General features: G+C 42.4%; 1 protein-coding gene across 1 annotated transcript; it reads right to left on the minus strand.

Moving 5' to 3' along the window:
- Window positions 1-20,656, minus strand: PDE6B (phosphodiesterase 6B). Its single transcript, XM_066569386.1, has 22 exons — window positions 20,246-20,656; window positions 18,190-18,342; window positions 17,767-17,856; window positions 15,341-15,481; window positions 14,117-14,191; window positions 13,962-14,026; window positions 12,924-12,990; window positions 12,735-12,782; window positions 12,386-12,535; window positions 11,251-11,394; window positions 10,616-10,681; window positions 9,939-10,085; window positions 8,293-8,400; window positions 7,389-7,498; window positions 6,297-6,384; window positions 5,626-5,726; window positions 4,122-4,229; window positions 3,361-3,424; window positions 2,531-2,605; window positions 1,635-1,718; window positions 1,196-1,352; window positions 1-59 (listed from the first exon to the last, which is right to left on the minus strand). The coding sequence occupies exons 1-22, from the start codon at window positions 20,654-20,656 to the stop codon at window positions 1-3; spliced, it is 2,511 nt and encodes an 836-aa protein (XP_066425483.1).
- Window positions 20,657-21,548: the final 892 nt, after the last annotated feature.

The following is a 21,548-nucleotide window of genomic DNA, read 5'->3' on the forward strand; positions in this document are numbered from 1 at the left end:
CTAAAGTATGCTACAGGTTTTGGAAGCTGGAGCTGTTCCTCCATTACAGGTTATTTCACCTGTCATATAAAAAGAAACATAGAATTAGACACACAGTCATAAATTTCCTTCTCAGTCATTGCAGAAGTTTTTTAGAACTTTTATCCAATGATCAGCTTAGGTCATTAACTATAGCATCCTGTATAGAGCTGTCTGCTGTGCAAAGTGATTGTACATGTAAGGCTGCTTGGAAAGAGCAGAGTTAGTGGAAATTTTCTTTGCTTGAATATCAATTACTTGTTCAGTAAATAATTCTTCAGAGATTTTCTAGATCATAGTTAAAACACTACCTTTTGCTATTTTAAGTTAACTACTGTGAATCAAACTGAGATAAAACATCTAGACAGCTCTAATAATTTCTAAACTGTCATTTGAGCAATGTCCGCACCATGGGCTGTTGGAATTTTGGTCCAGTTTAGAACAAAAGAAGACTTCAGATACAGTCTCAGTGGAGTGAAGGCACCCAGTCGTGGCAAATATTTGATCAGACATTTGGAATAGGCCAGGAGAACCTTCTGCTTCTGACCTTTTGAGAGTCAAACACATCCTCAGGCTATCAGAAAAACTTTCAACCAGTACCCACTACTGCTGATGCTTTTCAGTACTGCCCAGGCTGGGCCCACAGTTGAAGAAAACCATGTTCAACCAAAATAAAATGCTACTGGGCACTGCCACTACTGTTTGCTTCTAGGTAGTACCTAACCTGGGCTAGAAATGTGATGTGATGAACCATTATTTCTTAAATGTTCTTCTAGGAATATTTAGGACCTCGTTTTAACTTTTCATAAAGCTTTTCTTAGCTTCTGCTTTATGACCTATGGGACAGCAGGTCAGCCAAAGGGTTGTGTACCTGCTATTTTCCAGGGACAGTACATGACATTTTGCTTTCCCCAGCTGCATGGGAATTCATGCTAAATGTGTTCTCAGTAGTTTCTCAGATAATAGTGTTTGGGATTTTAAACTGGTGGCCTTCTTGACAACCTGTCATAGTGCCAGGTTTGAAGGCAAGTTGCTTTCAGCCTTTCCAGTGGAGCCAATCTTACTCTTTGCTCTGCTATGTGAGCAAAACTTGCTGTAATCTGTGAGAGTGTTCATAAGCATGTTTTTGAGTTAGGAATGAAAAGCTAGGAATGAAAAGCTAATTACTTTTTCTGACCTCTCTTTGCAGCCATTCTCTCTTCCTCTCTTTTCTTCTCTTCCTCCAGTGCTTTAACTTTTGCATCATACTCATCAGCACGGGTCTTCCACTCATTTCTGTTGTTCAGCAGCCCATCAAGCATAGGCTGAATTTCCTCATGGAAACGGGAAAACTCCTAAACAAAACACATCTCTCAGTGCAATGCAGTGTGCAGAGGGAATGCTTGTCCATCATACCCCAAGACAGACCCTGACACCTCACATCCAAAGCTGATGCTTTGCAGAAAGCATCAATGGCAGAAAGAGGCAGCCTGTTGCAATGCCTCAGAAAAGGGCAGATTTTCACTTGTGTACTTGTCCCTCTCCCCAAGAGTGGTGCTGCTGCACCAGGACTCAGTCAGCTGGGATTTGAACCCCTGTTGATAAGGGTGGGGTGTGTAAGGGCGCACTTTGCTTACCTTATAGACAAATGTACACACAAAGTCAATGAAACCCACTTGAAGCTTCGGAAGCTCAGCAGCTTTCCTTCGGTCCATCATCGGCTGTGGGAGGACACAAATTCACCTTGGTTTATGAGAACACTTAATTGAAAAACACACCTCTATTTTCCCCCCAAAACTGCTTTCTTGTGTCAGCCTGGCAGTTCTGTCATGCTGTCCTAAAGACCACCCATCACAGCCCTCCTCCTCAACTGCAGAGGAAGGAAGAGGGCTCATTTCCACTGCCATTTTAGCAGAAATTTTAGACTGCAATTCAAGTGTCCATGGATGGGGAGGAGAACAAGTTTTTCCCTTGTGGAAATCATATTTTTACAAGATCTTGTTGATTACTATATAATTTGTGGTGTCACTGTGGGTAGAGGGGGTGCATGAAAGTCTACTTTAAAAATCCCCAAACCACACAGGTGGAGGACACTTACAGGAATGACTCCTGCCTCTTTCAATGCTGAATTTATTCATTTTAAAAAATGTTAGAAATGCTCTTCCATTTATCAATAATTCTATGACTCTGTGAAATCTGTGTTTGCAGTTTTCCTCTTTATTAGAAACTCTTCTTTCTTCTGTGACTTGTCTATTTAGTTAATAATTTTTTCTGCAGGGGACCTACACAAAAATCTCCAGGGTGAATCACCCCTTGATGCTTCACAGCCACTGAACCCATCTAAATATTTGGACAGCTGGACAAGAGGCACTTGTCACTGTCAGGGATGCTCTTCACTATCTCAGAACATACTTTTCTAAAGGATTTTGGCAAGCACTGTGATTTCAGGCAGACACGGAGCACTCAGGGCAGCACTGCTTGTGCTGAGACTTTCTGTCTGAACTGAACTGCCTGGTTCTTGCATGTTACTTACAATGGGCTGTTGCTGAAGGACGCTTATTTCCAAATCTCCTTGCTCCCAGAACTCAGCTGCTACCAGGAGAGCTACCTACATTGACATAGAGGGAAAAAAGAAAAGTCAGCATCAACTTCAGCCCCATAACTTGATGCACTTAATGTCTCCATTCTGAGTCAAATCTCACTTCTTATCCTTCTGTTTCTTCTTGTCCAACCATAGCCTCACTCCTCCTCCTGGGAAGGGCAGCTGTGGCAACAGGATTTCACCTGTCTAGTGACAGCTCAACAGTCGTATTGCACTGCATCTCATTAGACCACTGCTCATCTATTGAGAAATTTCCAATGTGTTCCCCATGAGGATTTGCCTACTGGTCACCTTGTGGGTGTTTATTTTTCTTTTTTTCCTGTTGTCCTTTCTTCATGCTGAACAGGAAGGTAGGTTTTATTTCTTTTACCCTCCTTCAAAATTTAGTGCTTATTATTTAGCAATGGCTCAAGTACAGTTCAGGAATGAACTCCTAAAGGAAATCAAACAACTGAGCAAACTGCAGGTAGGTATTGCTATAATAAAGCCAATGTATATGTTACATGTAAAAAAAACTCACTGTGACCTAAAAATCTATGTAACTGAGGGATTTGTTTTGGGTTTTTTTGGTGGGGATTTTTTTTGTAAACATGAATTTTGTACAGAACTCACAACTACAGTCTGAAAGATTGGTTAATACATCAAAACCACAGCTATTCCTTTTTTGGTAGGAGACTTTGATTTAGCTTCTAGGCAGCTTAGAAATTGCATTACTTTGAAGTGTAAGCTACAGAAATCCATCAGGATATCAAGCACCTTACCTTACTCTGGACTTCCCAAGGCTTTGTGATAGCTGACAAGTCACAGGCAGTCATCATCATCGCCCTAAAAACAGGAAAGAAATTAATTTATTCCCTATTTTTTCAGGATCAGGACCCTCATACCCCAGTACTGTATCAGATATCCCATGGCCCCTTCTGAACTGATAGATGTGCTGCTGTGACTGCCTTGGTTCCGACTGGGACACTCATCAAAGGCTGCTTTCTTGAATAAAATGGAATTATGATGGGGAACTACTTGCTTCTGGAGCTAAAATGTTTGCTGCTTTAGTGATTGCTGGGCTGAACTCCTTGACTTTGGAGTAACACCTTTGGCTCCCCCATGGGTGTGTAGCAGTGCAGTCTGCAGTGAGGTGGTGAGAGCACTTCACCGCGAGAGCAGGGCATCCTGCAAAGTTTCTGTCTGGCCGCAGCAGCAGCATCATGCAGCTCAGGCTAGTTGCCACTGGGAAGAACAGCTAATGGATTGGATGTCCCTGTTTGTGGCCTACAGGGTGATGTGGTAGGAGTATATAGCCAGAAGGGGTCCTGCATCTCCATGGGAGTATATGACCAACAGGACACTTATTTGGATGAAGAACCACCTTAATCTTTTTTTCCCCTGTATTTTTCCCTGCTTCTCCAGAAGATCAAATCTGAGTAGCCAGTAATGTATCACTTGCTGACTTTGCAGCACAAAGCATATCCTGGAGCTCTCACCTGGTGTCCACATCACTAACCTTTCCCCAGAGCCAATTACTCACATGACAACCTCTTTCTTTGTTGTCTCCAGAGACAGATACTCAGTCCAGGCAGTCACGCTGTCGTACGTCTTAGACTCATCAACGATCTTTTGAAACATCGTTCGCTTTCTTTGGGGGGTGGGGAGGAAAGGTTAAAAAAAAAAAAAAAGAGAAGAAAAATCTATGAAACAAAGAAACAAATATGCCAAAACCAGGTGGCTGATACTGGTATTGCTAACTCTGCCAGAAGGGTTCCAGTAGTTGCTGTCCTGACTCTTATGTCCTAACAAAACCAAGCACCATCATCTGCTCCCTTAACTGTTGTAAATGCCTTTAAGATGAGTACAGTGGTGAGGTATGAGCAGGTCTTTGAAAGTACGAGCTACTGCAAGTTATGTCAGCTGAGAAATGCTTACACCTTTGTTTGCAGTAAAAGAAATCTTTTTCCTTACATGTGAAGCGAACTGCAGAAGCCTAGAGCTACCTGGAGTATTTTTAAAGCTACCTGGCTTTATGTACTTAGTCAGGCATTGTTAACCTTATTTATATAATCTAAATGCATATAGGGAATTCTGAGTAATGGTTTATACACAATACACCCTTGTCTGGAGTGGTATGAGATCTGGAGAAATCTTAGGTTTCAATATTAGCAGAGAAAACAGTTAGGCCATACCACAAAGTGACTTGTGTATGTGTTCTATCATAATAATCCTGTGTCTTAGCTCAGCCAAGCCTTTGCTTGCAGTTCATGGACCAAGGAGGGCAAGGACCAGTTTGTTCCCAAGTGGTGAGGAAGTGGTGTTATATAGATAGACGATGGTACCATACAGATATTGTACCTCCAGAGTAAGTGTTCTGGGTATTACAACCCCCTCAAATTTCTCTTTTTTGGACTGTTTAAATTTTGTATAATTATTCTGCAGTGCAAAACACAGAAGCAGTCTCTGGTCTTGACACTGTATTTTGAAAGCACATTTTGAAAGCTCCTTGCTAATTAGGAAGTTATATGTCATTGACTTTCAGCCTCATGTCCCAGAAAGCAGGCACTGCTCGAAGATTTTGGCTTTTTAGGCCCTTGTGTGTGGAATAGACTATGAGCTGGACATTCACCTACAATGAACTACTTGTTACTTGTGTCATTCTGCTGTCACAGAGAAGTTAGTACAGTCCTGGCCAGCCCATTTGTCATTTATGAGTATTTTCAGATCTGAAATGCTAGGTAAATAAAACCAAACCAAATCCTGACATTTCTTCCTATAGGGAATAAATAGCCCTGCCTTGTTGGCCATCTAGGGTTAAAAAGTCATGTATATGATTTGATTAAGTAGACATTCAAAATTCTTTTGAATTATTTGAGTTCTCCCCCCAGGTCTGAGGTGAGTATTAAAGGCAGCCTCCCAGAGCCAGTGTCTGTGAAGAGAGCTGCTGCACTGGTGGGGGCTTTCAGAGTAAAGCATCACATCTGGCCTTTGTAAAGTGCCAGCTGCTTTCTGCCTTTCACACAAGGTGTGCATGACTGACTTACTTGAAGTAGAGTGCCAGGTCTGTGGCTATAATGGCAATTTCCATCAGGTGAATCACATGCTCATGCTGCCTGCGGTTGAGGTTCTGACATATATTCAGTGACTGAAAAGCAAAGGACAGGGCATTGAAAAATCCAAGCTCTATGTTGTTATGAGTTCCTGGCCACCTCCCTTTCCCAAATATGGTCACTTTTTTTTCTTTCAGTAGTTCAGTTTGCTCCTCTCGTGTGCAAGGGGCGTGAGCCCGTACACCACGTGTAGTGCTGTTTCCCCTTTAATTCACTGAGCAGGGGAAGGTTCTTACACAGTGCCTACCCAAACCCCATCCCCTGACTCCAATGCAAATTTGCCTGAAATTAAAAGTTAACTGTGGGAATATTTCAGCCTTGGCCCTATCAGAGGGGCTACAGGAGAGCAACACTGTATTTAACATGTTCCTATAGGGATAAAAATGTGTCTGTTGAAGAAACCAAGACATGCATTTAGGAAGCCTATGTGCTTTAGTCCTGGGCGGGCAGGGAGTCCTTTGGAAATGAGGCATCCAAGGATGGAAAGGATGCAGTTTCTCGGCATCCAATCCAGAGAAAGGTCTTGTGCTGACAACTCTGTTGTTAGTGAAAAACATCAGTAAAAGGAAATTATTCGTACCCTTATACTGCAGTTCATTACCAACCTCCTCAGAGAGCAAGAATTTTCCGAATTCCAGGTGATGTCTCTCTAAAATAGAGGATCCATGAAGTTTAGCTAAAGGATTTTGAGATCTGTTTGCGTAAAGGAAAAATTGAAGACATTAATGCAGCACTTAAAAATGAAGTGTCTAACTTTGTATTTAATTTCTGTCACACATATAAGTTCCCTTTTTTAAAAAAGGCTTATGAGTTGAACTTTTTAATAAGTAATTACTTCAGTCTAATAAAAGACACTTGTGACATTGCTTATAACTCTTTAGACACTGTGAAAAAATAGTATTCCAACTACAAATTTCACTCCAAATATTGTTTATGACAGCAGTGTAATTACTCAGCTTAGTAAGTTTGTTTAAATCCTGAATAACTACATATTGATATCTGGTAATAGGAACGGAAAAACCCCCAATCCTTGGACACCTTCTAAAAAGCAAGGACACCTGCAATCCTTGGACACCTTGCTGAAAATCAAGGCCCTCTTCTATCAAAAACTTTATTTAATGTTTTTCCAAAGCTCCAGGATATATAAGAAGATATAGGCAGCAAGCATTGCAGAAGAGCTGTCATCTGACTCCTTTAAGTGAGCAACAGAGCCTTGACTAGGCAACAAAATTATGCAATTGTTTATCTGTAGCTAATGACTACCTACTGAGAGCAATATTCTCATAGGTGCTTTGTAGGTAGTGAGGGCAATGCCAAACATGGAGCTTTCTCCATAGATACAGGAAAATTTCATCTTACATCCAGGATGGTTCTGTCGGCATCCTATGTCTCCTGTAATGCTCAGGACACTGAATGCCTGCTCTGCACCTGCTCCATACTCTAACGGTAATGTAGAGTTCTGCTTTAACTCAGGGAAGTTTGCTAGGAGGTAAAGAAAGCCCCAGAGAGCATAGCAAATTGTCCCCACTGGCCAAAGCATAAGCCCAAACACTGCAGCAAGCTGAAAAGCAAGGCTTTTTTCTTATAAAAGAAGGTTGTCACCCTTGTGTGTTAAACAGAGCTGTACTGGAGTTGGGTGTGATCATAGCCAAGCAGGAGCAACAGAAAATGGTTTGAAGTGGTAATAAAATGCTTACTTCATTTGGTAGAGGTTGTTGGTTCCCCTGTGATCAATATCATGGCACAGAGCCGCAGTTACCATTGCAAGGGCTTCGAGGTCGGTGTAGTAACGCTTCAGTTTGCCAGTCTGAGGGAGAGAATTGGTATTCCATATGTTAACATCTCTGACAGGAAAAGGTACTGAGCGGTGACTGCTCTGTGCTGGGGATGTCCTGGGACAGTCCAGGAGAACTGAAAATATTTGTGAACTGAAATGCAGTACACGGCTGACTTAGGTTAAAATGGGGAATCAGCTGGAAACAAAATATTTCAGACCAGGCAGGTACATCTGTGCTGTTTATGTGGTTAATGCATATGTGCAGGGTTGGCTACCCACTGTTATAGAAGCCTTGGCCCCAGGATTCACCCAGGCTTTCAGAAGCACCCCTCCCAGTCACTGGACACAAAGTACTCTTTGAAAAGGCTCTGTGTCTTTCTGGGCAATGTGGTTGTCAAGCTGAATCATACAAAAGATTGTCCACACCTTGTTTATTCTGGATGGAAATGGAAAGCATGAGTTTGTGTCCATCCCAATTCTTTCTGTCAGAATCTACTGGAAGACTGGAAGTCCTGTAGTCTCTCTCCTCTACTCTGCAGAAGAATTTAATCTGCAATCTATTTAACACCATGCACATCTGTATCTATGAGAATTAAAGCTCTCCATTCATTGGCCAATATTGACCAAAGCTTCCTTCATGTGCAATGCAGTGACTGTCCCTTCAGGCAAATGGAGACCTCATTTAGCAGGACCTGTGCCAGGAGTGACAAAACATTTTCCTGCACCAGGGTTCAAAGGGAGCCCTGCATATTTCTCAGGTGTGACAGAAGACCTGCTGTAAATAAAGCTGTGCTGCAGAATTAACCAGGGTGGTGCTACCTTACCATCAGGAGTGTGAACATGGTCTGTGCAACATTGAAGCCATGACGCCAGTTGTGGTAAGTTATCTTCCGGTAGCCTTTGCTGACAGAGTACACAAACCTTACCAGAACCTGCCGGGGGGGAAGAGGATGTTAGTGTGGGTAATGAAGCTGCTGCCTGTTCATCTTGCAATAAGGGTCATGTACAGAAATCATGGATAAGGTTCAAACCCGCTCTGCAGAGGTAGGCCAAGAAAGGGATCAGAAGGTTCATATATCATCAGGCTACCCTGGCAATGCTGATAGAGTAAAGCCTAGTAGAGAGCAAAAGAGAGCAAAAGTGGACACTAAAATATATCCAGTTTCTAATATTTCTCTCTCTCTCTCTCTCTCTTTTTTTTTTTTTTTTTTTTTTTTTGTAAAAAAAAAAATCTCACAGAGATGCCTCTGAGGTAAACAAGAATCAGCACCACCTGGAGGAAAAGCAATTTCATCTTACTGTTTGTGAATGTATTGATTTTATTCTGTTTATCTAGGTTATCACTTATAAGATTTGTCCCTTTTTCTTGTGATTTATTAAAATTCATGTCTCTCTTCAAGAGATATGGATCCATAGATGTAGAGGAGAATGACATTTATATCACCTAAAGATCTACAATATAAGGCATTAAATATAAAACTGTTCTTTCCTCTGCAGTCTACTTCTCCGTGTGTACTCTCTCTTGTAGCTATGCAGTTTTCTCATTAAAGAGCCAATTATTTATTAATGAGTATTCATTTCTTAAAATCTCAAATATAAGAATCACTGCTATTCACACCTCTTACAGAGGTTAGTTGTTCCGGAGTAGGTATATTTAATATTTTTGACACTGGCATTCTGCGTGTAAGAAGTACAGAGGTAATTCCCATTTACTGCCCTCCCGATCGCCATCCTGACTTTCCAGAGTGAAAACTCTTCCTGCAGTTACCCCCAGATCCCAGTAGATGGAAATCGACTTCGCACGATGTGCAGAGAAATCCCATCGGGAGCAGCAGGGCTGCTGAAATGCCAGTTTCGCAATTCCTGCAGGGTTTTGAACTGCAAAAGTCGTGAGTTGGCAAGTCAGGGTTTATGGGGTCCTTATTCCCAGGGGGTCACACCATTCCTGTCGACAGGTTGGCGCCAGCTGCGCCAAATGAAGGCACATCCATGTTTGCATGGGGATGAAAAACAAAGGGGCTTGCCAGAGTGTGTTTCAGCCTATCTTGGCTGAAAGCTGCAGGTTGCATGCTCTGTCAAAGGCAAGGGGCAGACAGGAAGGCACTCCGCATGTCGTGCCCGGGAGCTGTGTTTTCACACTGCGGCTGTGAGCGGCATTGGACACAGAACGTGCCAGAAGCGTTTTGCAGAGTCCACCACTCACCCATATAGATCTCATGGCAAACCACATCTGTGGCAGGCAGTGAGGAGCAGAAGAGAGCAGAAGATATGCTCCAATCCCTTATGAGAGGCTGTTCCCTGCCCTCAGCGGGGCGAGGGGGCCCAGGACGCACGACCCCCTCCCTGCGAGCCCCCGTGAGCCCGGTCCTGCGGCTGTTCCGTGCCGGCACGCACGGGGACCTCAGCGCCAGCTGCAGCATGGGCGAGTACATCCAAGGCAGGAGATGTACTCGCTTTTGCCAGCTCATACCTCCTGTGGGATCTGGAACTTTTTCACCACGCCAAGCTCGTAGTACATCTGAATGCCACACTTCACCAGCTCTAGCTCAGTGCAGTCAAAATCAGAGAACCTGAACTCATAGATTTCGAACTTAGTGGGCCCCGGGAGTTCTTCTTTCTGTAAGAGAGGTGGGCTGGTTTATTGCTGTGTTGCTTATGCCATTCCTACGCTTTGCTGAATAAAAATGTATCAGTCTGACTCTGCTTTTCTTTTGGAAAATAGCACATAAATAGACTGAAATGAAGCTTTTCATGATAACCCCTTAGTGGAGGAAGAGGGAGGGCAGTTTTGTGCAGGAAACATTGTTTGTTTCCTGTTAAGCATTTGATTTTATATAGTTTGAAGACTCAAACTGGGGGAAGAATTACAGCCCTCCTTAATTACTCTGAAAAAGAAGCCAAGGTGGCTGATGTGTTTCCAGATGGACTTTGAAGTCCTTGAGATAAAGAGGCAGAGGAGCTGTGGGAGGCACGTGCTGACACATACTAATGATAATCTCAAACTCAGGCAGCAAAGGAGGGCCGGGTATGCTGTGCCTTCACCCTTTGCCAAGTAACAGCATGCCAACACTAGGAACTCTTCCCTACATCTATGCAGGCAGAATTTGCTTGCCAGGGCTGTTCTTTCCAGCAGTGCATTGTTCTTACCAGAATGCTTGCCAGCTCCTCTTCATCACACTCACTTGGCTCCTTCCCCAGCTTTTCTCGTGTTGGCTGCAAAAAGCATGGGTGTGTTAAGAAGACAACTGAACCCTCCTGGATTTCTCACTGGGCAGCTTTGGGGCAATCTAGGGCAATTCTCATATCCAAATTGTGCTTCTTTCCTGGACCTTACTTCAATTTCTTGTCTTTCAACACATTTTTCTGGTAGCGTTCTCCCCCTCCTAGATTTTGTTTTGTGTTTCCTTCACTTGCAAATATCCCCCTAGAGCCAATGTCACAGCTGGGTCCTCTAACTTCACATTCTCAGCACAGAGGAGGTTTTGAGGAATAAATCAGTCTCTGTTCCACTCCTACAGCCCTTCCCTGAGTAGCACCTCCAAGGCTGGCTTTGTTGAGGAGGTTAGAAAGAGCACAGTGGCACAGTGTGCCAAGGAGGAGGGCAGGCCACAGAACAAAAAGAAAGATTCATTCTGTCCCTGTGCAGTTACTAGGGCCCAGGTGCTGCCCCCACATCAGGGTGGCTGGAAGCATCTCTGTGAAATGGGAGACCTGTGTCTGTGCCACAGGTTGTGGGCCAGGCCAGTACACTTGGGTGTGAGCTCCACATTGCGAGGTATTACCAGAATTTCCTGGATTTCATCCTTGTCACATTTCACGTGGTAGAGCACCATGTCCTGAGCAATGTCCTTACGGTTCTCCAACTTGTTCATCTTATCATATGTGTCTGTGTTGAGTACAGACCAGCCCAGGAACTGTGTCAAGGACTTGGTAAGGGGAAGAGAAGGAAACAGAGAAATAGCCATAACATCTGCTCCTCAAAGACACAGAAATATGACACTGTGTGATACATTTTTAAAGAAACACAAGCTGGACTTTGTCCAAAATTCTAGCAATGAGCAACCACATCTTTGCTTCCAATTGTGACATGCTCCTCAGCAAAGCAGTTCCCCTGCTGTTGAATCTGCCCAGGCCTTGACGGCATCGATTCTGTGGAGGTTGAAGGACTCTCGGTCCAGTTCAGAGTACAGAAAATTATTTCTGTGTTTCTGCAGGTGTCTGTGGAAATGTTTCTGTCACAATGGTGATAGCAGATCAGGAGTTCTCACATCGAAGGAGAGCAAAGGGGCCTCATCACCTTTCACATGTATTTACTCACATCCTGTGCTCGCTTTAAACTTGCTTGCTGTCCAGTGGCCAATTCAAACTGATTTTTTTCCCCATGGTCTTTTTGTTTGATAAAAAAAGTCTATTTCAGGAAATGTCCTGATTGATAACAGGTGCCAAGAGCTAAATATTTATATTTCATTGAAACTACCATAGGAACATTTCTAAGGAGCAAGGTCTTTAATCACAGCCACTGTGGTAGATTTAATAGCTGGCCTCTCTTTTTTATCCTAGCTGTATAGATAATTTTTGTGTCATTTCACTGTGGGACTTGCCCAGCCAGTGAGAGCCAGCTGGCAGGTATGTGAATACAGGTCAGAATGGTTGTGTTGGCACACAGTAGATGCTCATGGCTAGGAGTACAATCCAACAATGCTGAAAAAAATCACAAGAACATAGTTGGGTTTCTCATACCGAACTCCCCCAGTATGTCAAACAGTTGCCTACACAATGTTCAAGCTGATGTATAACACCTCTCTAAGCAACAAAGATACACATTTAGCTGCATAACACTCAGGATGCTTTGCAGATGTACATGGAAAAATAGTGACCTCATCAATTATATTAATTTCTTCCAGCAAGAAACTATACCTCCATGAGGGTTTCATCCTGTTCATCAAATGGTTTCCCATCTTTTCTGTTATAAAATGTGACGACACCAACAATTTCTTCCCTCTTATTCACAATTGGCATGGAGAGAACGTTTTTGATAGTCCATCCTGATTCATCTAGAGGACCTTCCTTGAAGCAACAGCAAGCAGAGACATCATGAACTTAATATGTTTTACGTATTATGCTCATGTTAATACATGAGCACTCCAATTTTACATTCAGACTACAAGCAAAAGAAGTATTTATATGCCCAAGATTGACTCTACATTACATTTTTTGCAAAAAAATGAAGTTGAATCCTTGATAGAATTGGAAGTTTTCACAATACCTGAAAGTTAAACATCTCATCTGCAGCAGCATTCATAATGTTGCAAATCTAGGGGATCACAAAGAAAAAGTATTACAATATGGTCAATGAGAAGTTTGACTGCCAAAACAAAGGACTGAATTGCTGAGAAAGCTGCATGAGTATTATTCATGTCAGAAAGACTTGAGAAATCCCAGATTAAGTACTTACAAATCCACTTTCAGCCACATAGGTTGGCAGTCCAGTAACTAGTGCCCAGTGATCCGGGGTAGGATTTCTAATGAAAGAAAAATGTATAAGGGACATTAAAGGTATATATTTACTGAAAACAGATCATGGAGCTGAAGTGCGTTCCATTGATTGTATAATCCAGGTTTAGACCTGGAACCCCCAGTTCATAACTGGTTCTGTTACTTTCAAAGGATCCATATGCACAAGCAAAAATTTTCTACATAAGTAAATACTTTCGCTTCAAGGATTCAAAACTAAACAACTGATAAAATATCGGTTTGCAGATATTTTATAAAAATTCATTCCTAGAAGTGAAGGCCATGCCTCAGACCTTCAACACAGAGAATGATAAAAGGAGATTCCTGGCTAAGGATGCCTGCCAGCCTGAACTTTGAACACTGCTGTACCCAAGAAATGGGGACCTTTTTTGCACCACAAACTCTAGTGTAAAGTGGTGTTACCAGAACTGGGGAAAACCTCTCATATGTCAGATTTGCCTAAGCTGCCCAAGGCTCCTCTGAAAAATTCAGTGACAAGAAGAGAGAGCAGTTCTTAGAAAGAGGGAGTCCCAATATGTCAGGATGGGAGAAAAGGCCAGAGGTAGCCTTAAAATGGGGTCAGTGATAGAAGGAGTGGAGAAAAGCAAGGAAACCTCAGCACAAGAGCATCCTGGATGAGTCCCAGTCACAGACACAGGGAAGGCATGGAGGAGAGTGATGCCTCTACCTGGCAAGGACAGCAGAAAACTGCAGGCAATCAAGGCAGTTCACTTCTCCACCTGAAAAGAATCACTGGTTGCAGTGAATTTTGGAGCCTAACTTCTGAGTCAGGATCCCGATGTCCTTGAGGAAATCTTTATCCTGAAGAAATGTGAGTTGAGGTACCAACTTACATTCTGACTCTCGATCCTCTATCAGTCCTTTACATTTCTCCACATGGATGTCTTTAAAACATGGGGAACCTTGTTTTCAGCTACACCCTGCGACAGTACCTAGCATCCAGGGACTGGGCACTTACGGGATGACTTTAATGTCTTCTTTTCCATGTAATATGTAATCGATGACCTTGTAAAAGACTATTTCCTACAAGTGAAAAAAAGAGTGGTGTTAAAATGAGTGGTGAGGCAATCCATCTGGAGAAGAGAGAGTAAAAGAAATCTTGTTTTCACGTACCCTGCCATCCGGGGTTCGAGGTCCTGAGTAAGGAGGTACTTCTCCCAACAGGACTGGCCACAGGTCAAAAAACTCCTGGTTTTAAAATTAAAAATGTATGTTTAGAGTAGAAAACTGCATTTTGTCTTGACCCTCAATGCAACCATTGCTCTACCATGCTGGTTTTGGTGTTGTGTAAACAAGGCATGAAGTAATAAAACTAATTCAATGCTAGGCAGCAGAATGATACCTAGATATCCAAATGTTGACGTGTCAGGTGCATTTATATGGCTGCATATTACCATATACTGCCTATACACAGAGTGCTGATTCATTCAGTGAACTGTGAGCACTGGCTGTACTCAGAGCAAACGGCTTCAACAATGTTTTTGTGTTCTTAATTTTCCAAAGTGTGACTATTGCCTGACCTACTACTCGCCAGTTTGAAGAAGCTAAATACTTATTTTGGGGTTTTTTTCTTATGCTACATTATAATATTGATCAAAGTGCCTTTAGCTTACAAAAGATCTTTTAATATACCTCTTTACAAGACAATATGCTGCAAGAGCTCTGTCAACAAGACAGCCTGGCCATGGGACAAAGAGGGTTCTACTGGCAAGGATGCTGTGTAACCCCCACACAAAGTCTGCCAAAGGTGCAAACCATCAGACCAAATCAGAGGTAACTTCAATTCTGTCAGCTTGTTTTCATGAAGCCAAATTTCATCTGAAAACCTGGATATCATGAGCATGAATGAGTCCTTGAGGAAGGTGGCTGGTCACAAGTCACTTTGTGATATGGCCTAGCTCTTTTCTCTGCTAATATTAAAACCTCAGCTTTCTCCAGATCTCATGCCACTCCAGGCAAAGGTGTACTGTTATAAATAGGCCCTTGTTTGCTGATGGTTCCACAAGTGTCTCACTATACTTCTGATACCCATGGACTTTGTGAGGTTTTGTTTGTGCTGCAGACTGACCAGGATTGCCAAAGTCAGACACCTCTTCCCCTCCTCTGTCTTCCCAGCCTCCAACTCTCCCATTTCAGTGATAAGCTCTTCCCCTTTCCTCTGATTTCATTAACCCATTATCTTAATCTTTGTACAGTAAAAAAATGCCAAGCAAAGTAGGAACAGTGGCTGAAGGTTAGCTCGCACTTTTACTGACGCAGTAAGTCTTATCTGCCTGCATCACCCCTCGGTGGATAGCAGCAAGCAGAAAGATGCACAGCACACATGTGAACACTCACCTTCTGCTTTGTCATGTCCAGAAGACCGACTGAGTATCGGTCACAGTTCAGGTATGCCCTCACCGTGTAAAAAGCCTTGTGGAACTGCCTCTCAATGTCCGTCAGTTCCTCAAAAACCTTATTAGCTGACCACAACAGCACCTGCAGGATATAATGAAAATGTAAGCACAGCCTTTCTTGGAGAGATGGGCTTGTTGGGTTATGGTTCCTGAAAAGTGCAGGAAACCTACCCGCTTGTTCTCACTGGGAATTACTAGGGAGAAAGAGTCAGGTCATCACAGTGTTGTGTAGGAGTCAAATGTTACCAATACAGCATTAAAAAAGTAGCGGTGTCAGGCAAAGAGCTGTCCCCACTTAAATTTTATATCCATTGGTAAAATGTTGCATCCAAAACCAGTTAACACCAAAAGCCATTGCAGAGGCTGGTGTTTGAAATATCTGAGTTAACACATTCCTGAAAGTGTTTGAGCAGCTGTTTCATGTGTGCAACAGCCTGTGATGCTTTTTCCCATCTTCTGGTACATTCTACAGAATGTAACAACCTCAAGAAAGCTGTTGCTATTAGGCTTTTTCATTTGTAAAAGCAGAGATTACACAAATACTGCTCTGAAATGGTAAGGAAGTAATCCATCTACACTCTTGCTTAGCTTAGTTAATGCATGTGTGCCTGTCTCCCAGTGTGTGTCTGGCTCTCTGAGCCCAGGACATATGAGGAGCCATGCTTCTGAAGCATTGAAGCTGCAACTTGAAGCAGACTGGACCTGTGCTTTGAACAAGAAATACTGTTACATGGCCACAACTGGAAAAAGTACATCTCACCTCTTCACTGGGCACTAGTAGATTTTTTTTAGCAATTCTGAGCTGCACTGGTCTCTGTTTCTAATCCATAAACTGGGATAACTCTGCCACTTGTATGAAGTCTGAGTTCGGTGTCGGTATCCCTCAAACAGGAGAGTAGTGTTGTCATACCAACCATCGGATAAACATGAGAAGCAGTTTAGCCTTTTGGCACTTTACAGCATGCAATAAATACTGAAAGCCACAAGCCCCGTAAGAAGGACTGAGAGAAACAGCTGAAATATATCTGACTGATATAAAGAAGTTGGTAAAAAATTATTATATGGTGTTCTAATAGGACTTTTGCACAGTATCTGAGCACAAGCAGACTGACCTGTCTTTGCACAAGCTGTTTTACCCACAGTATCACTCAATCTTTGCTGTTGGGATTTGCAATATTAAAATCCTAGACCACTTTTGAGAATGTAATTTGCTCACTCTGTACTTCAGTACTTTAAAATCCCACACAATGAACTATAATAACTTTCACACAGCCCTGAAGACCTGTATTAGTCAGAGGTTGGACAATGGAGCTATTGGCAGAACTAGAGCAGTGCATCCTGCATCTCCTTCTTGCTTTCCTCCCTTTGTGTGGGACCTGCTCAGACAGCAGTAATAGATGAACATGGGACTCCTGGATCCAGTCCCAGACCAGAAGTACTAGGCTTTCACCTCATGGGCCTCCACTTTGTCTTCTAGCCCCTTTCTTACCCTGACTAGTCCTACTGCTAAGCTCTCCACAGAAAAAAAACTTCGCTAGTTCTACCTTAGTTAACAGTTCATCATTGCTGGTATTACTGGACCATCATTCATGTTTTTGGTAAATGAAAAAATTAGGCAAAGCATAATAAATTAATTAGAAAGTATAGGTGCCATCCAAAGCTCCAAAATTAACTTTCATTCTGCATCCACTTTGCTGAAATAGGCATTTATTCTCTCCCCATGGCAATCCCATTGGAGAATAGAGCGTGGCTGCCATGAAGCACAGATGCAATTCCACGTCCTCCTGAGTGACATCTACTGCCTGCTGCAGAAAGTGATTGCAAGGATTCACATCCATGCCAATAATAAATCTGACAGTCCTACTGCAACCCAACTAATAAGAAAGTATGGTGACAGAATTTCAATCCAGAATATACTAAACCCCTAACATATGCTCTTTTCTACTGATGGAGGCCAATACAACATGCATATGACAACAATTTTACTGGCTCTAAGAGGAAATTCAGTGGCACTTATAATGAGCAGATGGAGGGAAAAATACCACATTCTTAAGTGTTTCAGAAAGTGTCTTGATGCTGCTGTCTGAAATGATCCAAGAGTGCTTCACAGCCTCAAATAAGCAAAACACCTTGAGGTCAGTCCTGCTGAAAGTGGTGCCACTGCCTGAGGTCCTGCAGTTTTGCCAATAGCAGAAGAGAGAATAATGAAGGACTCTGGGAAAGAAGCAGTATCTGAAAGCAGTTGAGGGTATCTCTTTATTTCTGCTGTTCAGGGACAAATCTCTGAAGAAAATCAGATTCACCCTTTAAATCAGAAGAATTATTTAATTTGATTTTGAGATAGCCAAACTGCATTTTCACTCTTACCTGGCCTCTTCGAGTCTCACAGTTGTGAAGATAACTCAAGTGATAAATTTTCAAGTTCAAGGATGCAAAATTCAGATACTTCAGAAAAAGCTGAAAAGGCAAATTGTGGGATTGAATTGAACGCAGTAGCAACTTCATGTGTACTGTATTTTATAACACTGCTTTACAAGCATCAGGGTAATTTCCAAGGATAAATGCTTTGCTTTGCACTGCCATGACATGAGACTTATCCCACTGTACCTTCCCTGAAAGATCTGAGATAAACATTCTCAATATAAGCCTCTTCTATGAGTGTGTGAGTGCCCTTAAGGGAAACTCACACCAGTGGATCTTCACTAAAGCAGGCATCACTAGGATAAAAGGATTTCTATCACACAACAAAAGTAAAGCTTTTTGATAGGAATTCAGCTACTGACCACTTACTGTTTCATCAGAGCTGGTGAAGTGTGGGCCATTCAGCTTATTTATAGCCACAATGACAGCAACCAAGTCTTTGCCATTCAAGATGGGTGTCGCAAGGATGTTTTTTGTGGTGTAGTCGGTGAGCTCATCAACAAATGGGCTGAACTGGGCACACTGTTTAATAGACAATTTACAAATAAACATTTTTCACAACGTGTCTTGAAACCAAGTCCAAGCACAACCCCTTAAAGTAAGCTGCCTAAAGAAAGTTTTGCTTAAAAATTACTGAGGAAAAGGAATGAGTTAGCAGAAAACTGGACCACGTACAGATAATAAAGCTAATATCAAGAGCAGAGGATGTGGCTTTTAACTGCAACACGTGCACGTTTAACTTTCTGTGAAGATCTTGCCAATCATAAGCTTTAACATGTCAAACTCTCTCAGGACAGGGTCAACTCCACTGGTTATTCTCAGATCAATGGCATTCTTCATGGTGCTTCCTCCATCCATTCCTCTGACTTCTTGCTAGCACTGCGGAGTGGGTAGAGCCAGGTAGCACTGCATAGCAACAGGGTATAAACCAGTGCACTCAATGGCAAGTTCACACACTCTCATTTTTCTTCTACTTTTACCATGAAGCTTGTTGTCAGACTGCAGCATCTACCCCTAGTTTCTCTTAAAAAGTGGAGAAAGAGTAGTCCAGGGCAAGCAGATGGCCAATCACTTCACCTACAGGGCCTTATTGATACCATCATCACCTGCCATGGGGGAGTGCAGGGATGGTCTTGCTACCAAAGATATTCTCCCAGCTCAGGTGAATAAATTGTCATCTATAAGTCATTCTATTTAGGTTAGAAAAAGCCACACAACTCTGATCATATTCAGAAGGTTGCACCAGAAAAAACGATCACTCCCTGATGAATCTTCTCCCCATACATTCCCCATTGTTGGCCTTTTCTGCCAAATGGGCTAGACCAAGCATTTAGCCTCTGGATCTTCTTCAAAGGAATCATATTATGACAATGTCTAAAAGCACCAGAATTGGAGCAGAGCATTTGGCTCACAGATCTGAAATCCTCCCCCGTATTTGGAGAAACGTCAGAAATTAAAAAACTTTAAGATTTAATCACATTCTGATGCTTTGCCCAACACCAACAATATGTCCATCAAAAAAGAACCCAGGCTGCAGAACAAAAACAGTGTCTCAGCGTGTTCTGTAGAAGACAAAGATTTGCTGAAGGATTGAGATATGCCTACACTGAGCAACAAATGAATGAATAAACAGATGGTCTCTTTGTAACTAGCAAACAATAGATGGAGTAATCCCAAATGCCATATTTGGGTCACGTGGATTTTAGTTTTATACCTATGATTAGAACAAGCAGATTGTTATTCCTGCCATCCAGGTTCACATGATTGAACCAGAAGTATGGGGAATAAATACTGTCATGAAAGCGTAAACACAAAACATTAAAATCCCTCAGGTCCCTCCTGATATTGCAGATTGCAATTTTTGCTGGAAGAGTTTTTTTAGTCTAAGATTGTCTCTTGCTGCTTCTGATGAAGATCACCCGTACACAGCTTGCAGTTAACGGCTCTGGGGTCCACTCCATCTGTTTGCTCGTCGTGCCTCTAAATGCCCTTAGCTAAACCTTCATCACAGCACATATTTTCCAAGTTCTTTTGTCATGGAAAACCCTCTTTGGATTCACTGTAAAGAATTTCTGTCTCTGCCATTTACTCATAGAATATAAAATTGCATGGAAAATTCTGTGTGCATTCATTTCAGATCTGACAACTTGACAACTTCACTCTCCTCTGCTGGACTAATGTGATTTTTTTTTTTTTAGTTAGCCAGGCAAGGTGTAGCAGTGCACTGTTTGCAAGCATTCATACCTAGTGTAATCAATGTGCTTAGTTTCACCTCACCCCATAAATGAAATTGGAAGGGACTTTCAGACTTGTTACTTATTTCCAGTTACACCACAAGGGCTTTCACCAAGCTCTGTGGTGTGCCACTGCCTCTTGACCCCTGTGAGCCTCTCTTCTACCCAGATAACAAATAAATCAAGCATACCTCATGGACATCCTTGATGTTCATGGTTTTCTTGGTCTGAGCAACGTGGCCCACAATGCCTATGTCCAGTGGATAGACAATCTCGCAGTCTGGGGCCACCAGGCATTCCTCCAGAGTACTTCCCTCCTGGATGTTGAAAAGCCTTGTTGCCAGTTCAGGAGTGCCATTTCTCTGCCTGTACATGAAGAGACTACAGCGGTCAGCGTGAATAAGGGACCTGATTCTTCTCAGGGTCTTGAAAACCACTTTCTCCATGTTGATGCTTTCTTGCATGTCTTGAATCAACTCAAAAAGTATTTCACTCTCATTGTTATCCCAGGACTCCGTTTTTAGTTTCTTCTCAAAATACTGCTTGGCAAAAGCAGGGTTGCCATCAAGAAACTTCTCCACGTCGTCTTCACTAATGCTCATTGTGGATGCCCTCGACCTTGTGCGTAGGTGGTAGTCCAAAGATGTGCAAGCAGCACTCTAATTTCTCATGTGTCTCTTAAAATTTTGTAACTGAAGATGCTGCTTCTGGATAAACCAAGTTTGAGGTATCCTTGCAAAGAGAGCTTGTCATCAGGAAGATGTATTCCTTTATAATGCTGAAGGTGAGTCTGTGGGAGGACAGATCTTCTCAACCAAAGAGATTAGATGAGCTCTTCAAGAGCTTTGGGTCAACTTTCCTCTTCTTAATCTAACTGCAAACAAAAACTGAGTGCTCACAATGTCTGAAAACACTCTCCTGTCTCTTGATAAACAGAAGACTTACTGAAACAATTCCGTTGAGGCAGCAGCAAAGGGAAGGAGTGTATCTCCTAACATTGAAATAAGCTCTTTAAAGTCTAATTAAATATATACTGCTTGGGCCTAATCCTTGGCTAACAAGGTGACCATCTTATTATTTCTGCTCTCCCAGCTCCCAGCAATAGTAGGAAGTGCATTCTTTACAAAAGTCAGTGGCCAAAATAAAAATAGTAAAGTAACACTGCTTTTTTAGGACTCTTTCTGCTATTGCCTAGCTCTATAGCAGCTCCTGTAAGGTTGTTCTCTAAGGGAAGCACCAATCCTGAATGGTTTAGTCCAGGGTTTGTACTGAACTGGCAAGGTCTATGGTCTTTGCTTCTAGCTAGTAAGAGCCACGACAGGAAACTTGCTTCTTAGTGGCATCCATGTAAGAAGGAACATGACGAACTTCTGTTTGGGGTTGCTGAATTGAGGCATTCTGAGGAAATGTGGGAAGCCCTGCAGACAAAATGAAAACCAAACACCAAGCAATCTGGGAAGGTAGAAAAATTTCCCTCATTACTACCCGTGGAGA

Source organism: Molothrus aeneus, chromosome Z, assembly GCF_037042795.1.
Source record: "Molothrus aeneus isolate 106 chromosome Z, BPBGC_Maene_1.0, whole genome shotgun sequence".
In the NCBI taxonomy this organism is placed as follows: domain Eukaryota; kingdom Metazoa; phylum Chordata; class Aves; order Passeriformes; family Icteridae; genus Molothrus; species Molothrus aeneus.

Coding starts and splice junctions, on each gene's coding strand:
- PDE6B (XM_066569386.1), bottom strand. CDS start 20,656: ATGAGCATTAGTGAAGACGACGTGGAGAAGTTTCTTGATGGCAACCCT. Junction 15,482..17,766: donor GTGAGACTCGAAGAGGCCAG/GTAAGAGTGAAA, acceptor TATATCCTGCAG/GTGCTGTTGTGGTCAGCTAA. Junction 2,606..3,360: donor CTTGGGAAGTCCAGAGTAAG/GTAAGGTGCTTG, acceptor ATGTCAATGTAG/GTAGCTCTCCTGGTAGCAGC.